The sequence below is a fragment of the Mus pahari genome, chromosome 15 (assembly GCF_900095145.1).
Source record: "Mus pahari chromosome 15, PAHARI_EIJ_v1.1, whole genome shotgun sequence".
In the NCBI taxonomy this organism is placed as follows: Eukaryota; Metazoa; Chordata; class Mammalia; order Rodentia; family Muridae; genus Mus; species Mus pahari.
In genome coordinates, this window is record NC_034604.1 from 9140841 (window position 1) to 9158278 (window position 17438).

At 40.9% G+C, this 17438-nt stretch overlaps 1 protein-coding gene across 2 annotated transcripts in view; it reads right to left on the reverse strand.

The window, feature by feature from the left end:
* The window catches only part of Osbpl1a (oxysterol binding protein like 1A), a 187612-nt gene that overhangs the window by 120325 nt on the left and 49849 nt on the right, over positions 1-17438 (reverse strand). For both annotated transcript variants that reach the window (XM_021215014.2, XM_029546728.1), the window contains exons 13-14: positions 15536-15658; positions 6159-6240 (exon numbers count right to left, since the gene is read on the reverse strand). In XM_021215014.2, coding sequence (XP_021070673.1) covers positions 6159-6240; positions 15536-15658 — 205 coding nt within the window. The remainder of the gene's footprint in view (positions 1-6158; positions 6241-15535; positions 15659-17438) is intronic.

Consider the following 17438-nt stretch of genomic DNA (forward strand, 5'->3'; position numbering starts at 1 on the left):
GAGACAACCCTGGAGATAGAAAACCTAAGAAAGAGATCAGGAGCTACAGATGCAAGCATCACCAACAGAATACAGGAGACAGAAGAGAGACTCAGGGGCAAAAGATACCATGGAAAACACTGACACAACAGTCAAAATGCAAAAAGCTCCTAACCCAAAACATCCAGGAAATCCAGGACACAAAGAGAAGACCAAACCTNAAAATAATAGGTATAGAAGAGAGTAAAAATTCCCAACCTAAAGGGCCAGTAAATATTTTCAACAAAATTATAAAAGAAAATGTCCCTAACCTAGAGAAAGAGATGCCCATGAACATACAAGAAGCCTACAGAACTCCAAATAGACTGGACCAGAAAAGAAATTCCTCCTGTCACATAATAGTCAAAACACCAAATGCACAAAACAAAGAATAATAAAAGCAGTAAGAAAAAATGTCAAGTAACATAAAAAGGCAGACCTATTAGAATTACACCAGACTTCTCACTAGAGACTATGAAAGCCAGAAGATCCTGGGCAGATGATATACAGACCCTAANAAAACACAAATGCCAGCCCAGGCTGCTATACCCAGCAAAACTCTGAATCACCATAGATGGAGAAACCAAGACATTTCATGACAAAACCAAATTTACACATTATCTTTCCACTAATCCAGCCCTACAAAGAATACCAGATGAAAAATGCCAACACAACGAGGGAAGCTACAATCTAGAAAAAGCAAGAAAGTAATCTTCTTTCAACAAACAGAAAGAAGATAGCCACACAAACAAAAATAACATAAAAATAACAGGAAGCAAGAATCACTATTCCTTAATATCTTTTAACATCAATGGACTCAATTCCCCAATAAAAAAAACATAGACTACCAAACTGGATACATAAAAAGGACCCAGCATTTTGCTGCATACAGGAAGCCCACCTCAGTGTCAAAGGCAGACACTACCTCAGAATAAAGGGCTGGAAAACATTTCCAAGCAAATGGTCCCAAGAAACAAGCTGGATTAGCCATTCTAATATCGGATAAAATCAACTTCCAACCAAAAGTCTTCAAAAAGATTAAGGAAGGGCGCTTCGTACTCATCAAAGGAAAAATCTACCAAGAAGAACTCTCAATTCTGAACATCTATGCTCCAAATACAAGGGCAGCCACTTTCATTAAAGAAACATTAGTAAAGCTCAAAGCACACATTGCACCTCACACAATAATAGTAGGAGACCTCAACACCCCACTCTCAGCAATGGACAGATCATGGAAACACAAACTAAACAGAGACACAGTGAAACTAACAGAAGTTATGGACCAAATGGATTTAACAGATATCTATAGAACATTTCATCCTAAATCAAAAGAATATACCTTCTTCTCAGCACCTCATGGTACCTTCTCCAAAACTAACCATATAATCGGTCACAAAACAGACCTCAACAGATACAAGAAGATTGAAATAATCCCATGCCTCCTAACAGATCACTATAGATTAAGGTTGGTCTTCAATAGCAACAAAAACAACAGAAGGCCCACATACACATGGAAGCTGAACAATGCTCTACTCAATGATAACTTAGTCAAGGAAGAAAAAGAGAAATTAAAGGCTTTTTAGAATTTAATGAAAATGAAGGTACAACATACCCAAACTTATGGGACACAATGAAAGCAGTGCTAAGAGGAAAACTCATAGCTCTGAGTGCCTCCAAAAAAGAAACTGGAGAGAGCATATACTAGCAGCTTAACAGCACAACTGCAAGCTCTAGAACAAAAAGAAGCAAATATGTCCAAGAACAGCAGGAACTAATCAAACTTGGCTGAAATCAACCAAGCAGAAACAAAAAGACCTATACAAAGAATCAATAATACCAGGAGCTGGTTCTTTGAGAAAATCAACAAGATAGATAAACCCTTAGCCAGACTAACCAAAGGGCACAGAGAGTATCCAACTGAATAAAATCAGAAATGAAAAGGGAGATATAACAATGGAATCTGAGGAAATTCAAACAATCATCAGATCCTACTACAAAAGCCTATACCCAATACAACTGCAATATCTGGATAAAATGTACAATTTTCTAGACAGATACCAAATACCAAAGTTAAATCAGGATCAGATANACCATCTAAACAGTCCCATAACCCCTAAAGAAATAGAAGCAACCATTAAACCCCCCCCCAAAAAAGCCCAGGACCAGATGGGTTCAATGCAGAATTCTATCAGACCTTCAAAGAAGACCTAATACCAATACTTTTCAAACTGTTCAACAAAATAGAAACAGAACCTAATTTATTTATGAGGTGACTGTTATGCTAATATCTAAACCACACAAAGACCAAAGAAAGAAAGAGAACTTCAGACCAATTTCCCTTATGTGTATCAATACAAAAATATTCAATAAAATTCTCACAAACAGAATCCAAGAACACATCAAAACGATCATTCACTAAGATCAAGTAGACTTCATCCCAGGGATACAAGGATGATTCAACATATGGAAATCCATCAATGTAATCTACTACATAAACAAACTCAAAGAGAAAAGCCTCATGATCATTTCATTAGATACTGAAAAAGCATTTAACAAAATTCAACATCCCTTCATGTTAACAATCTTGGAAAGATCAGGAACTCAAGGCCCATATGTAAACATAGTAAAAGCAATATACGGCAAACCAGTAGCCAACATCAAACTAAATGGAGAGAAAGTTGAAGCAATCCCACTAAAATCAGGGACTAGACAAGGCTGCCCACTATCTCCCTATCTACTCAATATAGTACTGGAAGTTCTAACTAGAGCAATTAGACAACAAAAGNAGGTCAAAGGACTACAAATTGTAAAGGAAGAAGTCAAAATATCACTATTTGTAAATGATATAATAGTATACTTAAGTGACTTCAAATATTCCACCAGAGAACTCCTACAGCTGATAAACAACTTCAGCAAAGTAGTCAGATATAAAATTAACTCAAACAAATCAGTAGCCTTCTTATACTCACAAGATAAACAGGCTGAGAACAAAATTAGGGAAACAACACTATTCACAATAGTCACAAATAATATAAAATACCTTAGTGTGACTCTAACTAAGCAAGTGAAATATCTGTATGACAAGAACTTCAAGTCCCTGAAGAAAGAAACCGAAGACCTCAGAAGATGGAAAGATCTCCCATGCTCGTAGATTGGCAGGATTAATCCAGTACAAATGGTCACCTTGCTGAAAGCAATCTGCAGGTTCAATATAATTCCCATCAAAATTCCAACTCAATTCTTCATAGAATTAGAAAGAACAATTTGTAAATTCATTTGGAATAACAAAAAAACCCACAGTAGCAAAAACCATTCTCAACAACAAAAGAACTTCTGGGTGAATCAGCATCCCGGACCTCAAGCTGTACTACAGAGTTTCAAGGAGAACTTTAAATTGATATCTGTGTAATTAGTAGAGAGAAAATTATAAATACAAACATATTAGAAAGGTAGGGTTGCCATGGAAAAACAAATGTGTTTGCATTTATTTTATTGTGGGTGTGTGCGTGTGTCTTCATGTATGTTAAGTGGTTGTGTGACCATAGCACACATATGGAGGTCAAAGGGTAACAGGCAGGCTGTTGTCTTCTTTCACCATGTGGATTCCAAGGATTGAACTAAACCATCAGGCTTAATGGCAAACGCCTTTACCTGCTGACCCATCTTTTAGGCCTACAAAACAAATTTTAAAACTACCATCTACAATTTCTGGAGTCAGAAAGGCATTAGGACTAGAGATTACAAAATCAAGGGATTAAACACAAAAGAAGACAAAAGTGAAAGAAACAAACTAGAAAATGATTCTTAAATTACCAGATGCAACATAGAAGGGGCAGGAGGTAGCCCACCCGGGCCTCACTCAGCTCACTGGGACCTCAGTTCACTGGGGCCTGCCTTAGCCCACCGGAACCTCGCCCATCCCACCGGAGCCTTGCCTAGTCCACCAGGACCTCACTTAGCCTACCGGAGCCTCGCCCAGCCCACTGGGACCTAACTTAACCCACCGGAACTTCGCCCAGCCCACCAGAGCCTCGCTCAGCTCACTGGGACCTCGCTTAGCCCACGGGAGCCTCCCTTAGGGATCTGCTCTCCACCCAAAGGCCAACATGGAGCAGGAAGGCAGAATGCAACATGAAAACTTGGAAATTTTCAGAGAAACTAAGAGCTAGGGAATGACATGAGAAAGTTCCATACATATCTGTCATGTTTTTCTTCTGGTGGAAGAGGAAAAAAAGAGCACGACTTTTAAGAGAAAATAGTTTTAAAGTTTTCTAGATTGAAGAAAGATCTCTACTGAACTTATAAGCTAGGAAACAGACTCAAGTAAGCTATACACAGGGCAACAAAAGTCAAATCTATAGACAGAATAAAACTACACAACGTCACAGATACGAGAGGCAGAAAAGAGAGACTGCTGGAGAGCATCATCCCGTGCAGAACAAGGCAGGTCAGAAGAGGGTGGAACTACATCTTCTGATGCAGATGCCAGGCCTGGGTGTGGCTCAGCTTCCAGAGCACTTGTCTCCCATGCTCAAGACCTATGAATCAAGGGGGAAAATGAGGAAGGAAGAAGGTTCAAAGTAAGGGCAAAGTAAAGACACAAACACATACGCATGAACACAAAATAAATGTAATTGATTTTTTTAAAGAAAACAGTGAATCCAGAGGGTAAGAGCAGGATATAAAAAGCTATAGACATTAACCATGGGCTCTCTGCAGCCAAAATGCAAAATGTGGTGTTTCCCTAGCTTCTTCCCTATTTTGGTTGCTTCTAAAAGGTCTTAGTGACTTGAACAACCTACATTTACTAACCAGAAATACATTGCTTTCTCCCCAACGCCTAGAGAAATGCAGTGCAGATGTATAAGCTAGAGAAATAGTAGGTCAACTCTTTCCTTCCCCAGAGAAAGGGAGAGGAGGGGGGAGAGGGAGAAATGGTGGAAAGGAAGGGGTGGGGGGAGAAAGGGGAAGAGGGACGCAAGGAGAAAGATGAATTTCGTATATGGAACATGCTCAAAGACTGGGAGAAAGCACTGACAGAGGCGAGGACAGCTGTGTGAACCCACAGAGCAGAGGAGAGGGGAGAGTAAGACCAAGGTCACCAAGGAGTGAAGCAGGGGGGCACCACAGGGGTCAATAGCACTGCTGAGCCACGCCCCAGGAGATGTGCTAGCCACCGGGCAAGGCAGGCTCCTATCCTTATAAGGTAAGGCTGCTGCCCCTTTACAAGACTTAAGAGACTGCTAATATGCCTGTAAACGTGTTTTTTACTTTTATTTCAGCTAAGATTCTTTGAAGAAACTTACATGAAACAGATATAATCACATGATTGTAGTTGTGTGTGTGTGTGTGTGTGTGTGTGTGTGTGTGAGAGAGAGAGAGAGAGAGAGAGAGAGAGAGAGAGAGAGCACTCTGGAGAAAACTTTGCTCATAAAGCTAAATTCTCTGCCTACAGCAGAAATGAATCTGCCAACTTTCTTTCTAAACCAAGCATGTAAAACAGAACTATAAACTTAAACAGAGCATGCTCAGGAATGTGCCCTGCCCTACGCATGCCTTTGTATATGACCATGTGTGGGTCTCTTTGTTCAGGAGAGCACTGCTTCCACATAATGTTAGTGTTCTCCTTGCTCAAGGATAAGTCTCCCTACCCTCATCATTGTGTGATGGGGCTGTGCATTCATCAAGATGCAAACACATTTTGTTCTGTTACAGAGGGAGCAAAGACAAAGCCCTGATCTACTTCTCCACCTATGCCTTGAGAAGCCTCCGTTTGCTGAAGCCATCGGAGATCCAAGTGCGAGGAGGTTTCTGCCACGGAGCCTGGCTCCACAAGGCACGGTAGAATGGGCAGGAGCAGCATTCTTAGACAGCAAAGGGCAGCACCAGTCTAAGATTTCCAAAGCAGTGTTATCACAACCAGAATTGGGAGCTGGTGAGAGGGCCCAGGGGTCAGTGGCTCAGTGGATACGGTACCTGCTGCCAAGCCCGACAACCGGAGGCCACTCACTTAGACTCCCATGATGAAGGGAAAGAACTGACCCTTACACCTTGTCCTCTGTCCTCCACACGCACATCATGGCACAAATGAGCAAGCATGGTGCCCATAGTCTCTCTGCTCCCCCACCCCACCCCCTTACCTTTGGCCACATCACACTCCTTAATCATTTTGAGAAAGTTGTAAATTTCCCTATCTAGTCTCTGTTGACATGTTTGTGCTCTCTGAAAGAAAAAAAAAAGACAAAATTAAAACAAACCAATTAAAGGACTTTCAAAATTACGTATACATTAATGTTTCTATCAAAACTTACAATTTGGATACATATAACACAGTATCTTTACCAAAGGATATAAATAAAACATTTAACCAAGTAGTTTAATAAGTATTTAATTCCAAACACATCAACATCAGTCCTGTAGACACCACCCAACTACTTTAATTAACAATGCCCACTCTCATTATGCCATGAATATATAGTTAATTTCTTTGATTTGCTAGATCTCTGAATAAATTCACCAGGAGATTATAAATTGCATTTCTTAAGGATACATTTTTAAAATTGTTTTTTGTTTTAGCAAATCCAGATGGCTCTAACATTTGGAAATCTCAAGCTGATTTTTCATTCAGCATTTTAAATACATGCTGCCACCACCCACATCATCAGGCGAAGCAGGACATTTTCTTAACTGAGTTGAAGCTCATACAAATAAGGTAAAGTCAATTACAGAGAACATTCTTCCTTGAAATTTTACATTTCTTCATAGTAAGATCCCTAGAAGTGAAGCATAAATGCAAAAGCCATGCTCTGACTTGTACCTCAGCCTAGAGCACATTCAAAGAACAAAATGAAATTACTGTCGATTTTAAGTTGGTTTTATATAACAAAAAGAATGAACATGAAATCATATTGGAATTTATTCTAGCCAGATGGGGGTGATGCACACCTTTCATCCCAGCACTGGGAGGCAGAGGCAGACAGATCTCTGAGTTCAATACTGTACTGGTCTACAGAATGATTTCCTGGAAAGCCAGAGCTACTCAGAGAAATCCTGTCTCGAAAAGAAATAACTAATTAAAAAATATGTATTCTACAAACCATGACCTTGGAAATACTATAATTACTACTGTGAGCAGAGTAATGTACTCAGCTTCCTTGCTTTGTACTTGTCACTCCAACTGGCCCATCAAAGAAAGCATTTGCTTATTCAAAACTAAACCCAGTGTAGCCATGTGCAGAGGCGACACAGGTAAGCGCACTTTTCTCCCATTTCACCTTATAAATTTTTTAACTCTTATAAAACTCAACCCAACCACAGCAGAATTATTCATGGGACCACATTAGTGACAGGCAGTGTTCTCTTTTAAATTTGTATTATCCCTTCTGTTTTGAGACTCCTAATGACATCTAAATATAACTCACGTTTACTTATTTATTCGAGAGAGAATACTTATTCTATGCAATTTGAAACCACATAAAAGAGAGCTGGTTTGCTGGCTCATTTTCTCAGACACTGCCTGTGAATACAGGCTGAAGGGAAAGTCCATCTGGAAACACTGCAACCAAATGCACCACTCTGGACTTACTAATAGAAAACCACTCTTACACAGTGCACATTAGGATTCCCGCTCATGTCCAAGTCAATGCTAATACCCACTGTTTCCTTCCCATGGTGAAAGTTGTCTAAGGAAGCACTGGTTCTGTCTGCAGACTCCTTAATCTGATACGCAGTACAGCTCCTGAGTTGTAACTGAAGGCGAGCCACACATTCACAGTATGATCTTCCCATACTGAGGCCACAAGCCTCTTCACTTAGCATTTTTATGTCAAAGCTTTAAAAATGTTCCTTTGCTCAATGGTTTATAAGGTGCATAAAAGTCAGCTAAAAAAAAAAGAGTTCATGAATACACAGTATTAAGATAACTCTTAGCTGACACTAAAAAGGACAGTAGTTTTCAATACAATAAAATAAACCACATTCTCTAATTTGCTATCCCCCATATTGATAGTTATAAAAAGCAAAACTCTTCTGGGCTAGAAGAGCCACACACCTGCCAGTTCTGGTACTAAGGAAAAATATGGGCCATAGTATCATGAGTTCTCTCTCAGCCTGGCTATACAGTGAGACCATGTTTCAAAAACTAATGCTTGTGAATACTTTGTGGTGTCTGGCATGGTGCCTCATTATTGAATTCTAAACCATTGACATTATGCCAGGGAAGTTGAAGTTTTAAATTTGATTTATTCAGTATATAAGTAAAGTCTCATTATAAACAATGTTCTAATATTAACATCTGACAATATTTTTAACTTTGACCAAGTTATCTGCACAGAGGATCTACACAGCAAGATGGGCACCCATGAGCACAGAGGCCTGGCACATCAGATAGCTGCACCGTGAGCAGCTCACCTCAGCTCATCTCCTGTTCCATTCTGTCCATCCACTGACTCAAGCTGATGTCCTTCTCCAGACAGGGCTGGGCCTAGACCACCAGCACATAGGCATCAGATGTACACTTCGGTCTTCATGTGGGTTCTCCAGCAACTGGAGCAGGGCTGCCCCTAAAGCTGTTGCCTGTCTGTTGAACCTGTTCCCCTAACTGGCCTGCCTTGTCTGGCCTCAGTGTGAGAGGATGCACCTAGTCCTGCAGAGACTTGATGTGCCAGGGTAAAAGGATCTGGGGGGTGGGGGTAGGGTCCTCCACCCTCTCAAGAGGATAAGGGGAGGGGGGATGGAGGGAGGAACTCTGTGAGGAGGAACTGGGGGGGGGGGGCAGAGAAGTGACCAGGATGTAAAGTGAATGAATGACTAGATAGATGATAGATAGATAGATAGATAGATAGATAGATAGATAGATAGATAGATAGATAAAACCAAAAAGGATGATGCTCTCCTTCCTTGTCCTGACTCAGAGGGTCACTTAAAACTGCATCAAGCCAGGTGGTGGTGGTGTACGCCTTTAATCCCAGCACTTGGGAGGTGGAGGCAGGCGGATTTCTGAGTTCAAGGCCAGCCTGGTCTACAGAGTGAGTTCCAGGACAGCTAGGGCTACACAAAGAAACCTTGTCTCGAAAAACAAAAACAAAAACAAAAACAAAAACAAAACCAAAACAAAAAATCAAACTAAAACAAAAAAACCAAAACCCTGCATCAAGGGAGTGGGTGGCAAGGGACGAGTGAGTGGAGTGGTTAGGAGCTGCAGCGGAGATACTTGCTACCGAGAAGCCACATCTGAGTCATTCAGAATAAAGCATACTACTTAGTACTTTAGCAATAAAAGTAGCTGCTAATAGATACAACAGGACAGGGAAAGGAGACAGCCCAGAAGGGCACAGACTGTGTGGCTCTGCTCCCATGCAACTTGAGAGCAGGAAATTGGCAGCGCTTCTAACAACACTGCCATCAGGAGTATGGACAGTGACCACCTGGACAGTGGGGACAGATCAGCTTCCAGAGATAGGACCAAGGAGTTCTGTGAGGTGACAGGCATGATCCGCAGCTGACAGGTGAAGGGGTCACACAAGGCATATATATTTCTCAGAAGACATGAAACTGAAAATATAAAATGAGATCACCTTATGGCATAAAAACCCTACCCTCAAAAATAACAGATGGTAGATGCTAGTTTTTCAGAAAACAGCACAGTGGGAGTATTACAGTGGTCACTTGTAAAGCTTCTTAACTCCAGCCATAGGTCCCTGAAGACCAGCTACACTCTGTCTTCCCTTGCATAAAGCAAAGCACCGCACACTGGGACTCTTCTAGTACCTGGCGACTAGCCTGGCCTACAGCTGTCTTAATGTTTTACGTTATAATGGATGCTCACAGAAAAACACAAACTAAAATGCCCTGGAAGGAAAGTAATTGTCCCTCACAGCCTGCTGCCAGTCTCGGAGCCCTGTCTGCCATTTCCTGTCCCAGGGCAGCTGCTGTTCCTGTCTCCTCTTTCCAGTGATGCTCTACCTCAACCTAAATGTGAACCTGTGCGTCATCCTACTATACATACGCTTTAGTTTCTCCCAAGTAGTAATTTTTTGTTTGTTTCTGGGTTTTTTGAGGCAGAATATAAATGAAAGGCAGGCTAGCCTGACACCCCACTTTGTAGCAGACTACTCTCAAGCCTTAGGCAAGCCTGCTGCTTTAACCTTCTGAGTGCTGGGATTACAGGCGCGTGTGCACCACTCTACCTGACTTTCTGCTCTTTGCACACTATGCACCTGTAATTTATCAGTATATTAAGTGTGCTATATTTTATAGATGCACTGTTTTTACTAGTTTGTACATATTTATTTTTCTGTAGATTCATTTTAATTAAGAATCACTTAACTAAGTCAAATAGACAAACTCACTCAGTTCCGTAGTTTAAACTTAGCATTCTATGTTTATTTTGTGTATCACAAATGTAGCTGAGCTTCTAAAGAATTAAGTGTCATCAACAAACAAAAGCCTCACTTGGTCAGCACCACCCACACACTGCTGGCCACTGTTCCTTCTGATGACGGCACACATTCTCTGCCTGCTTCTATCCTGAGCACTTGAGGTGTTTCTGGTTAAAATGAGAAACTGAACCAGGTGTAAAGCTATGCCTGTAATCCCAGCACTCAGGAAGCTGAGGCCAGTTCAAGGCCAGCCTGGGATATATAACACTACTCTATTTAAAAAAAGAAGAAGAAGAAGAAAGAAAGAAAAGAAAGATAACAGCCAAAGTGAGTTAGTGAAAACTTAGTGTAATTTTATTAACTTAAATGTAACTTAAATTGACCACACTGGTACTGCAAACTAGCACTGAGCTGTCTCCTCCCTTCTTGGAGCTATTTGTTGACATCCTCTCACACAGCAGGAAATGACTTGTTTCTTTTCTCAGTGCCTTAACCTCAAGGTGATAACAAAGGCTGAAAGAAAAGCTTTGTAAGAGATCCTTAGTTGGAGGGATGACAAAAATGAGAGAGACCAAAGTGTCATGGAATAGGGTAACTTTTTCAATATAGACACCACACTCCAAATGTCTTGTAAATGTCCTTTCTGTCAATGGAATGCTGGGGAATAGGACCAATCTGTACTTAACTCAGATGTTAGTTCAGGCATGTCCTCACTATGTCAGTGGCCACCAGAAGTAAATTTGCTCCAATTCTGTCTGCCTAAGCTACATGCAAACATGCTTGGGAGATCATTTCAGATTTCAACTGTTTTGACAAGAATCCAGACACTGAGAATCAGAATTCTCCCAGTTACCATTCAAACTCCACTGGACAGAGGTGTCTGCAGCCTACAAAACCTGAACATACTTCACACTGGCTAAATTCTCACTGACTTCTGACACATGCTACACATAAAGTAAAACTTGATGGTTTAGAAGTCAAAAGGAAATGTTTGAAAGGGAATAAAATACAATGAACAACTGAACTGGTAACATAATGTGCCTGACAATTGGAAAAACATATTTTTAGAAAACTGTCTTTAACCATGTGTCTTAATGGCAAGAAAGCTAATATGTTTTCATTTTACTTGCAGTTCCCACTTAAAATGCCTCAAATTACCACAATTCTAGAAGATTCTGGCTGTGTTGTAAATCCATATACATTTTATCACTCACACTGAGGCACATAAACAGGAAGGCATTCTCTTCACTTAGAAAATATTAACTAAATGTTAAAACATTTAACATAATTTCATTTTTTATTTAAAATTTAGCCACATGTATTTAAATCCTCCCTATTTTTAAAAGATGTTTTTATTTATGTGTAGGTGTGTCTTTCTATGTATGCATGTGCATTGAGTGCAGGTGCCAACACAAGCCAGAAAAGGGCACCAGGTCTCCTGGAGCTGGCATTATATGGTGTGGGTCCTCAGAACTGACCTCTGGTCCTCTGCAAGAACAGCAGGTATGCTTAACCTCTGAGCCCACTCTACAGCCTCTAAGTTTTGATGCCATTATTCTAAATGTTCTGATAGAAGTTTTTTTTTTTTAATTCATTTGCTGATATAGTTAACATATTACATATTACACTCTAAAATAGTAGAGATAAAGTAATCAACAAAGTCTAGCAGAAACCTTCAACAAATCATGAACTAGTTCAAATTCTCTGAGTTCTACCATAAATTAAAGTTAGGAATGATGGAGCCTAACATCCCTTGATCACTGAGGCTCTTAATGTCAATAAAGCTCTGTAAATTAGTAAACTTAACTTCAACAGACTTGTTTATTTAGAAGCATGCAAATCCTTTTAAATAATCAACTTAATTTTCATTTGGTTAAAGTTAATAGGAAAATTCATGTGTTTTGAGACAATCATTTAAACTGAAACAGGCATCCCTTTGTACTGTACCTCTTCCAGATCCACCAATATTTTGATAAACAAGATGAATTTAAAAGTACAGCCAGACACTAACATCTGCTCCCTCCCCCACCCCAAATACCTACTGTCAGGAAAGGGGCGATGCTGTTGTCTTTTCAGATAAAAATGTCTCCACTCATTACTAGTGCTTTACCCTATCCTGGAGCAGTGGCCGTTACATATTGAAAGCAGTTTTCAATGGAAGTACTGGCCAAGAAATGCATCACTATGGTTGCATTATTGAAACTCTGAAATATGTAGTGAAGTCATAAAGGGATAGGTCAGGCTCCACACTTCCCACCTACTGGAAGCAATTTGCAAATACAGATGTGTTTAACATAAAAAGAGACTCAGAGTGTCTTAGTTTGAGTTTTACTGCTGTGAACAGACTCCGTGACCAAACAACTCTTACAAAGGACACAACATTTCATTGGGGCTGGCTTACAGGTTCAGAGGTTCAGCCCATTATCAAGGAGGGAGCATGGCAGCTTCCAGGCAGGCATGGCACAGGAAAAGCTGAGAGTTCTACAACTTCATCCAGATGAAGCCAAGAGCAGACTGTCTCCAGGCAGCTAAGAAGAGGGTCTCCAAGCCCACCCCCACAGTGACATACTTCCTCCCATAGTACCACTCCCTATGGGCCAAGCATATTCAAACCATCACATTCCACTCCCTGGTCTCTATAGCATTGTTCAAACACATGAGTCTATGGGCGCCATACCTAGCATAGTGTAACTGCAAAATACATTTAGTACAACTTCAATGTTGAAAGTTCAAAGTTCAAAGTCTCTTCTGAGATTCATGCAATCTCTAAACTATAATCCTTTAAGAAGTCACAATCAAAAAGCAGATCATATTCCTCCAACATCATGCAGAATTATATATATATATATATAAAACATCATAGTGAGGAAATACTGGCCCAAAGCAAGACAGAAAACCGGCTGGGCAAAGTTCAAACTCTGTAACTCCATGTCAGATGTCAAAGCATTCTTCAGATCTCCAACTCCTTTCATCCTTGTTGACTGCTGTTGATAGATCTTGCATTCAGCAGCAACGAACTTTGTTTCTTGGGCTGGTTCCACTCCTTGTTAGTAGCTTTCCTTAGCAGGTATACCACGGCCTTGATATCTCTAACATCTTAGGGTATCCAAGGCAACTTCTTCCAATGTATGGAATCCATACATGATCTTCTGGGTTCCTCCAAAGGGCTTGGGTCACTTCTCCAGCTCTGCCCTCTGTAGCACTCTAGGCTCTTGTGGACTCTACTCTACTGCTGCTGCTGTTCTTGGTGATCATCCCAAAGTTCTGGGATCTCCAGTTGCTGGAGTCTTCATTGCAACTAGGCTTCACCAATAGGCCTTCATAGGCTCCCTTCATGGTGACAAGCCTCAATTTCTTTGCATGACTCCTTCAGTCCTGGGCTATCAACTGCCACTGAGCCTACACCTTCACCAGTGGCCTTCCCTGGGCTCTCACTGTGCCAAACCTCAGCTACTCTCAATGACCCTTCATATCTTCAAAACCAGTATGATCTAGGTGATTCTTACACATTCAGGAGCAGCACGAGGTACAACCCTGGCTATCTCTGGAACACAGCTTCTTTGTGCTCTCAGAAAACACTTCCCAGAAGATTTCACCTCAGTGATGCTGTTCTCTTCTTAATCACAACTAATTTCTTAGCTCCAGCTAAGCAGCACCAATTGTCCTTCTATCCTTGACTCTAAAGTCAGGGTCACATGACTGAAACTGCCAAGTTCTACTGCTTGCCAGGGCTGGAACATGGCCTCCATGTTCTGTTAAATTATCATCAGCTTTCTGTTTTCCAACTTCTACACTGTCTAAACTTGGCTGTCCTGGAATTTGCTCTATAGACTGACCATGAACTCAGAGATCTACATACCTCTGTCTCCAGAGTTCAAGGATTAAAGGCATTTACCACTATGCCTGGATCTAAGTTTTTCTCTGTTTGGAAGTTGCTCTGTACCAGGTTGGCCTTTAGTTCAGAGGTCCACTGGCCTCTGTCTCTTGGGATTAAAGGGGTGTACCACCATGCCTGAAACTAAACATTTTACAGCCACTATTCCTTAAGATATGGATCAAAAGCCTGTCTTCCATCTCTGGATTGTAGTTCATTCTGAACTAAAATTCCAAATGAAAACAATAACCATGCCCCTTGTTCAACTGCAGCAATATAAACAATAAGCTTAGCTGAGTGGGATCTTACTTTGAGGTGAATTAAAGGATTGGTGAATCCCATAATCTGCTTATCTCCTTGAACACAGGGTTCAGCGCCACTCTACTTCTTGGTGCCCTTTTATTCTTTGAACCATACATTTTGTACTTTTCCTTTCAAAATCTTGATCAAAACCTTCTTCATGAGATTAAACCAGAGAACAAAGTCTCTGCTGAGCTTTTTTGAAACTTCCTTTGTCAATGCAATTAATATAAATCTCTTTACCTTACTTAGCTCAGACAGACTCTTCAGACAAGTACAAAAAGCAGCCACATTCTTCACAAAAATACCACAAAAACTGTCTCTAGGCCACATACTGAAATTCTTCTCTACTGAAACCTTTTGGGCTAGGTCTGCACAGTTTAAATCACCCTCAGCAACAACGTCTTCCATATCCCTACTAGGATGTCCTATTAAACATCACTTAAAGCTTGCACTACTTTCCAAAGTCCCAAAACCCACATTCCTCCAAACGAAATCATGGTCAGGCCTATCACAGCAATATCCTAGTCCCTGATACCAACTTCTGCCTTAGGGTTTTATTACTGTGAACAGACACCGTGACCAAAGCAACTCTTATAAGGACATTTAATTGGGGCTGGCTTACAGGTTCAGAGGTTCAGCCCATTGTCAGCAAGGAGGGAGCATGGCAGCTTCCAGGCAGGCATGGCACAGGAAGAGCTGAGTGTTCTACATCTTCATCCAGAGGAAGCCAAGAGCAGACTGTCTCCAGGCAGCTAGGAGGAGGGACTCCAAGCCCACCCCCACAGTGACACATTTCCTCCAACTAGGCCATACCACCTAACAGTGCCACTTCCTGGGCTAATCATACTCAAACCACCACAAAGAGCATCACGGCATTCTCACCAAGACATTTTATAGTACCTAGCCTCCTAATAGAAAACACAAGTAAGTTAGCTATGGCAGTTGGATGGTGTCTGCTCACCACTAAGGACTCCTTCAGGTCCATGGCCGAAACTACATCTTCCTCTTCATCATCAGTCACCTGATCCTGGGAACAGTAGTGAGTGCTGTATGCGGAGTGTTCTTCAATTGCTTCCAGCCACTTCTGCAACAACCCAAGAATTACATAACATTTTTACTCCAAAGTATTTGTAGTAATCTATAAAGCATAAAATTTACATAGAAGGAATAACATACATATATATATGTTATTAATGCTTAAATATATTATAGAAATATATTATAGAAATTAAGCAATGAATAATTTTTCATTTAAAATGACTTGTTTCCAACACTGTTGAATCATTTAATTCACAACAGTGGACTTGGACACAATATTACAAATTGAAAATAAAACTTATATACACAATAATCTTAGATTAGTTTAGGAAAGCCAACTGCCTGATGATTTCACTTTTACAAGCTTTGAAAAGAAAATTAGTTTGAAAATATGGACTAACAATACTTCCTTGTTTCCTTACAAAATTGCATGTCGTAATTCTTGTAATCCTGTGAAATACTAAGAAATAGGATGGCTAGCGGCTGGTGCTGGGGGTAGAACAGGAGATCAGATAAGGAGGGACAGGGGGGATACAAGAAGGGACAGCTACAACTAAGGGCCACTTGATGTATTGCATGAAAACCTAATGCAGTAGAAACTTCTTAAAATATGCACATGTATGAAAAAATCTAAATGAAATCACCAAATAATGGGGAAACAAAGCCCCAACAAATGAATAAACAATTGAAACCTCCAGTTCTGAGAATATGTTACACCTAATAGAGTTTCTGGCTAAAGGAGTCCTAAGAATACACCCAAATAATCCAGGCTACTGCCAAGGGCATGGGATGCTCTCTCTAAGCTGATGGTAAGACCCCATTACTGAAGACAACAACTATACAATCACTGAACATGGAGAAATGATGCCGCTGCCAACCTAGAGCCTCTGCTACTGACTAGTCTTCTCGGTTCTCAGAAGAAGTCTGCACACTAGTGGAGGAGAAAGGCAAACACCAATCCAGCTATAAACCCTTCAGTCCATAATGGTGACCTATCTGCAGAATATGCTGCTACAATAGTAGCCCAAAACTTGCTGATTTAACCAATTAATTATCTGATTAGATTCAATGCCCACTCCATGAGATGAAACCCATACCCGATACTGTTTAGGTGACCAAAAACCTGAGATTAGGCAGAGAAGTCCAAATACTACTGTTCTGCTAAAGGAACATAACAATAAAGTGACTCTTAGCTACATTCTGCTATACTGGGCTATGTCTGGGCCTTGCTCAGCCATCATCACAGAAGCTTCCCCCTGCAGAAAATGGGAAGAAAAAGGGCCCACAACACACCAAAGTGCAGAGAGTGAGAGAGTTTGGTACACCCAATCCTAAATGGGATTTCTCCATCAAATCCTTCCCTTCAGAGCTGGGGAAACCTGTGAAAGAGGAAGCAGAAAGACTGTAAGAGCCAGAGGGGATAGAGGACACCAAAGAGAAAGGCCCTCTAAGCACAGCATATGAACATCTAAAGGACCAACACACATAGGAACTCAGAGTTTGTATCAGCATGCACAGTCCTTGCAGTCTAAACCAAAAGGGCCCCAGAGCTAAGAGGGGAAGAAGACACAAGTCCCATCCCTAACCCAGAAGCTATCTCATTGAGAACTGCTCACCAAGGAAAGATTAGTTTTCTCCAATGGAGTCTCACTGAGAATACAAACCACCTTAAGGATTGACCCCACACCCAGCAGTAGACAGCCAACACAAAATGAACTCAATGGCACCTTTGGAGGGTCCATGTCTCATAATGCTTTGTCTGAGCATTATTATTATTGTTTTACTTCTCTCTCTCTCTCTCTCTCTCTCTCTCTCTCTCTCTCTCT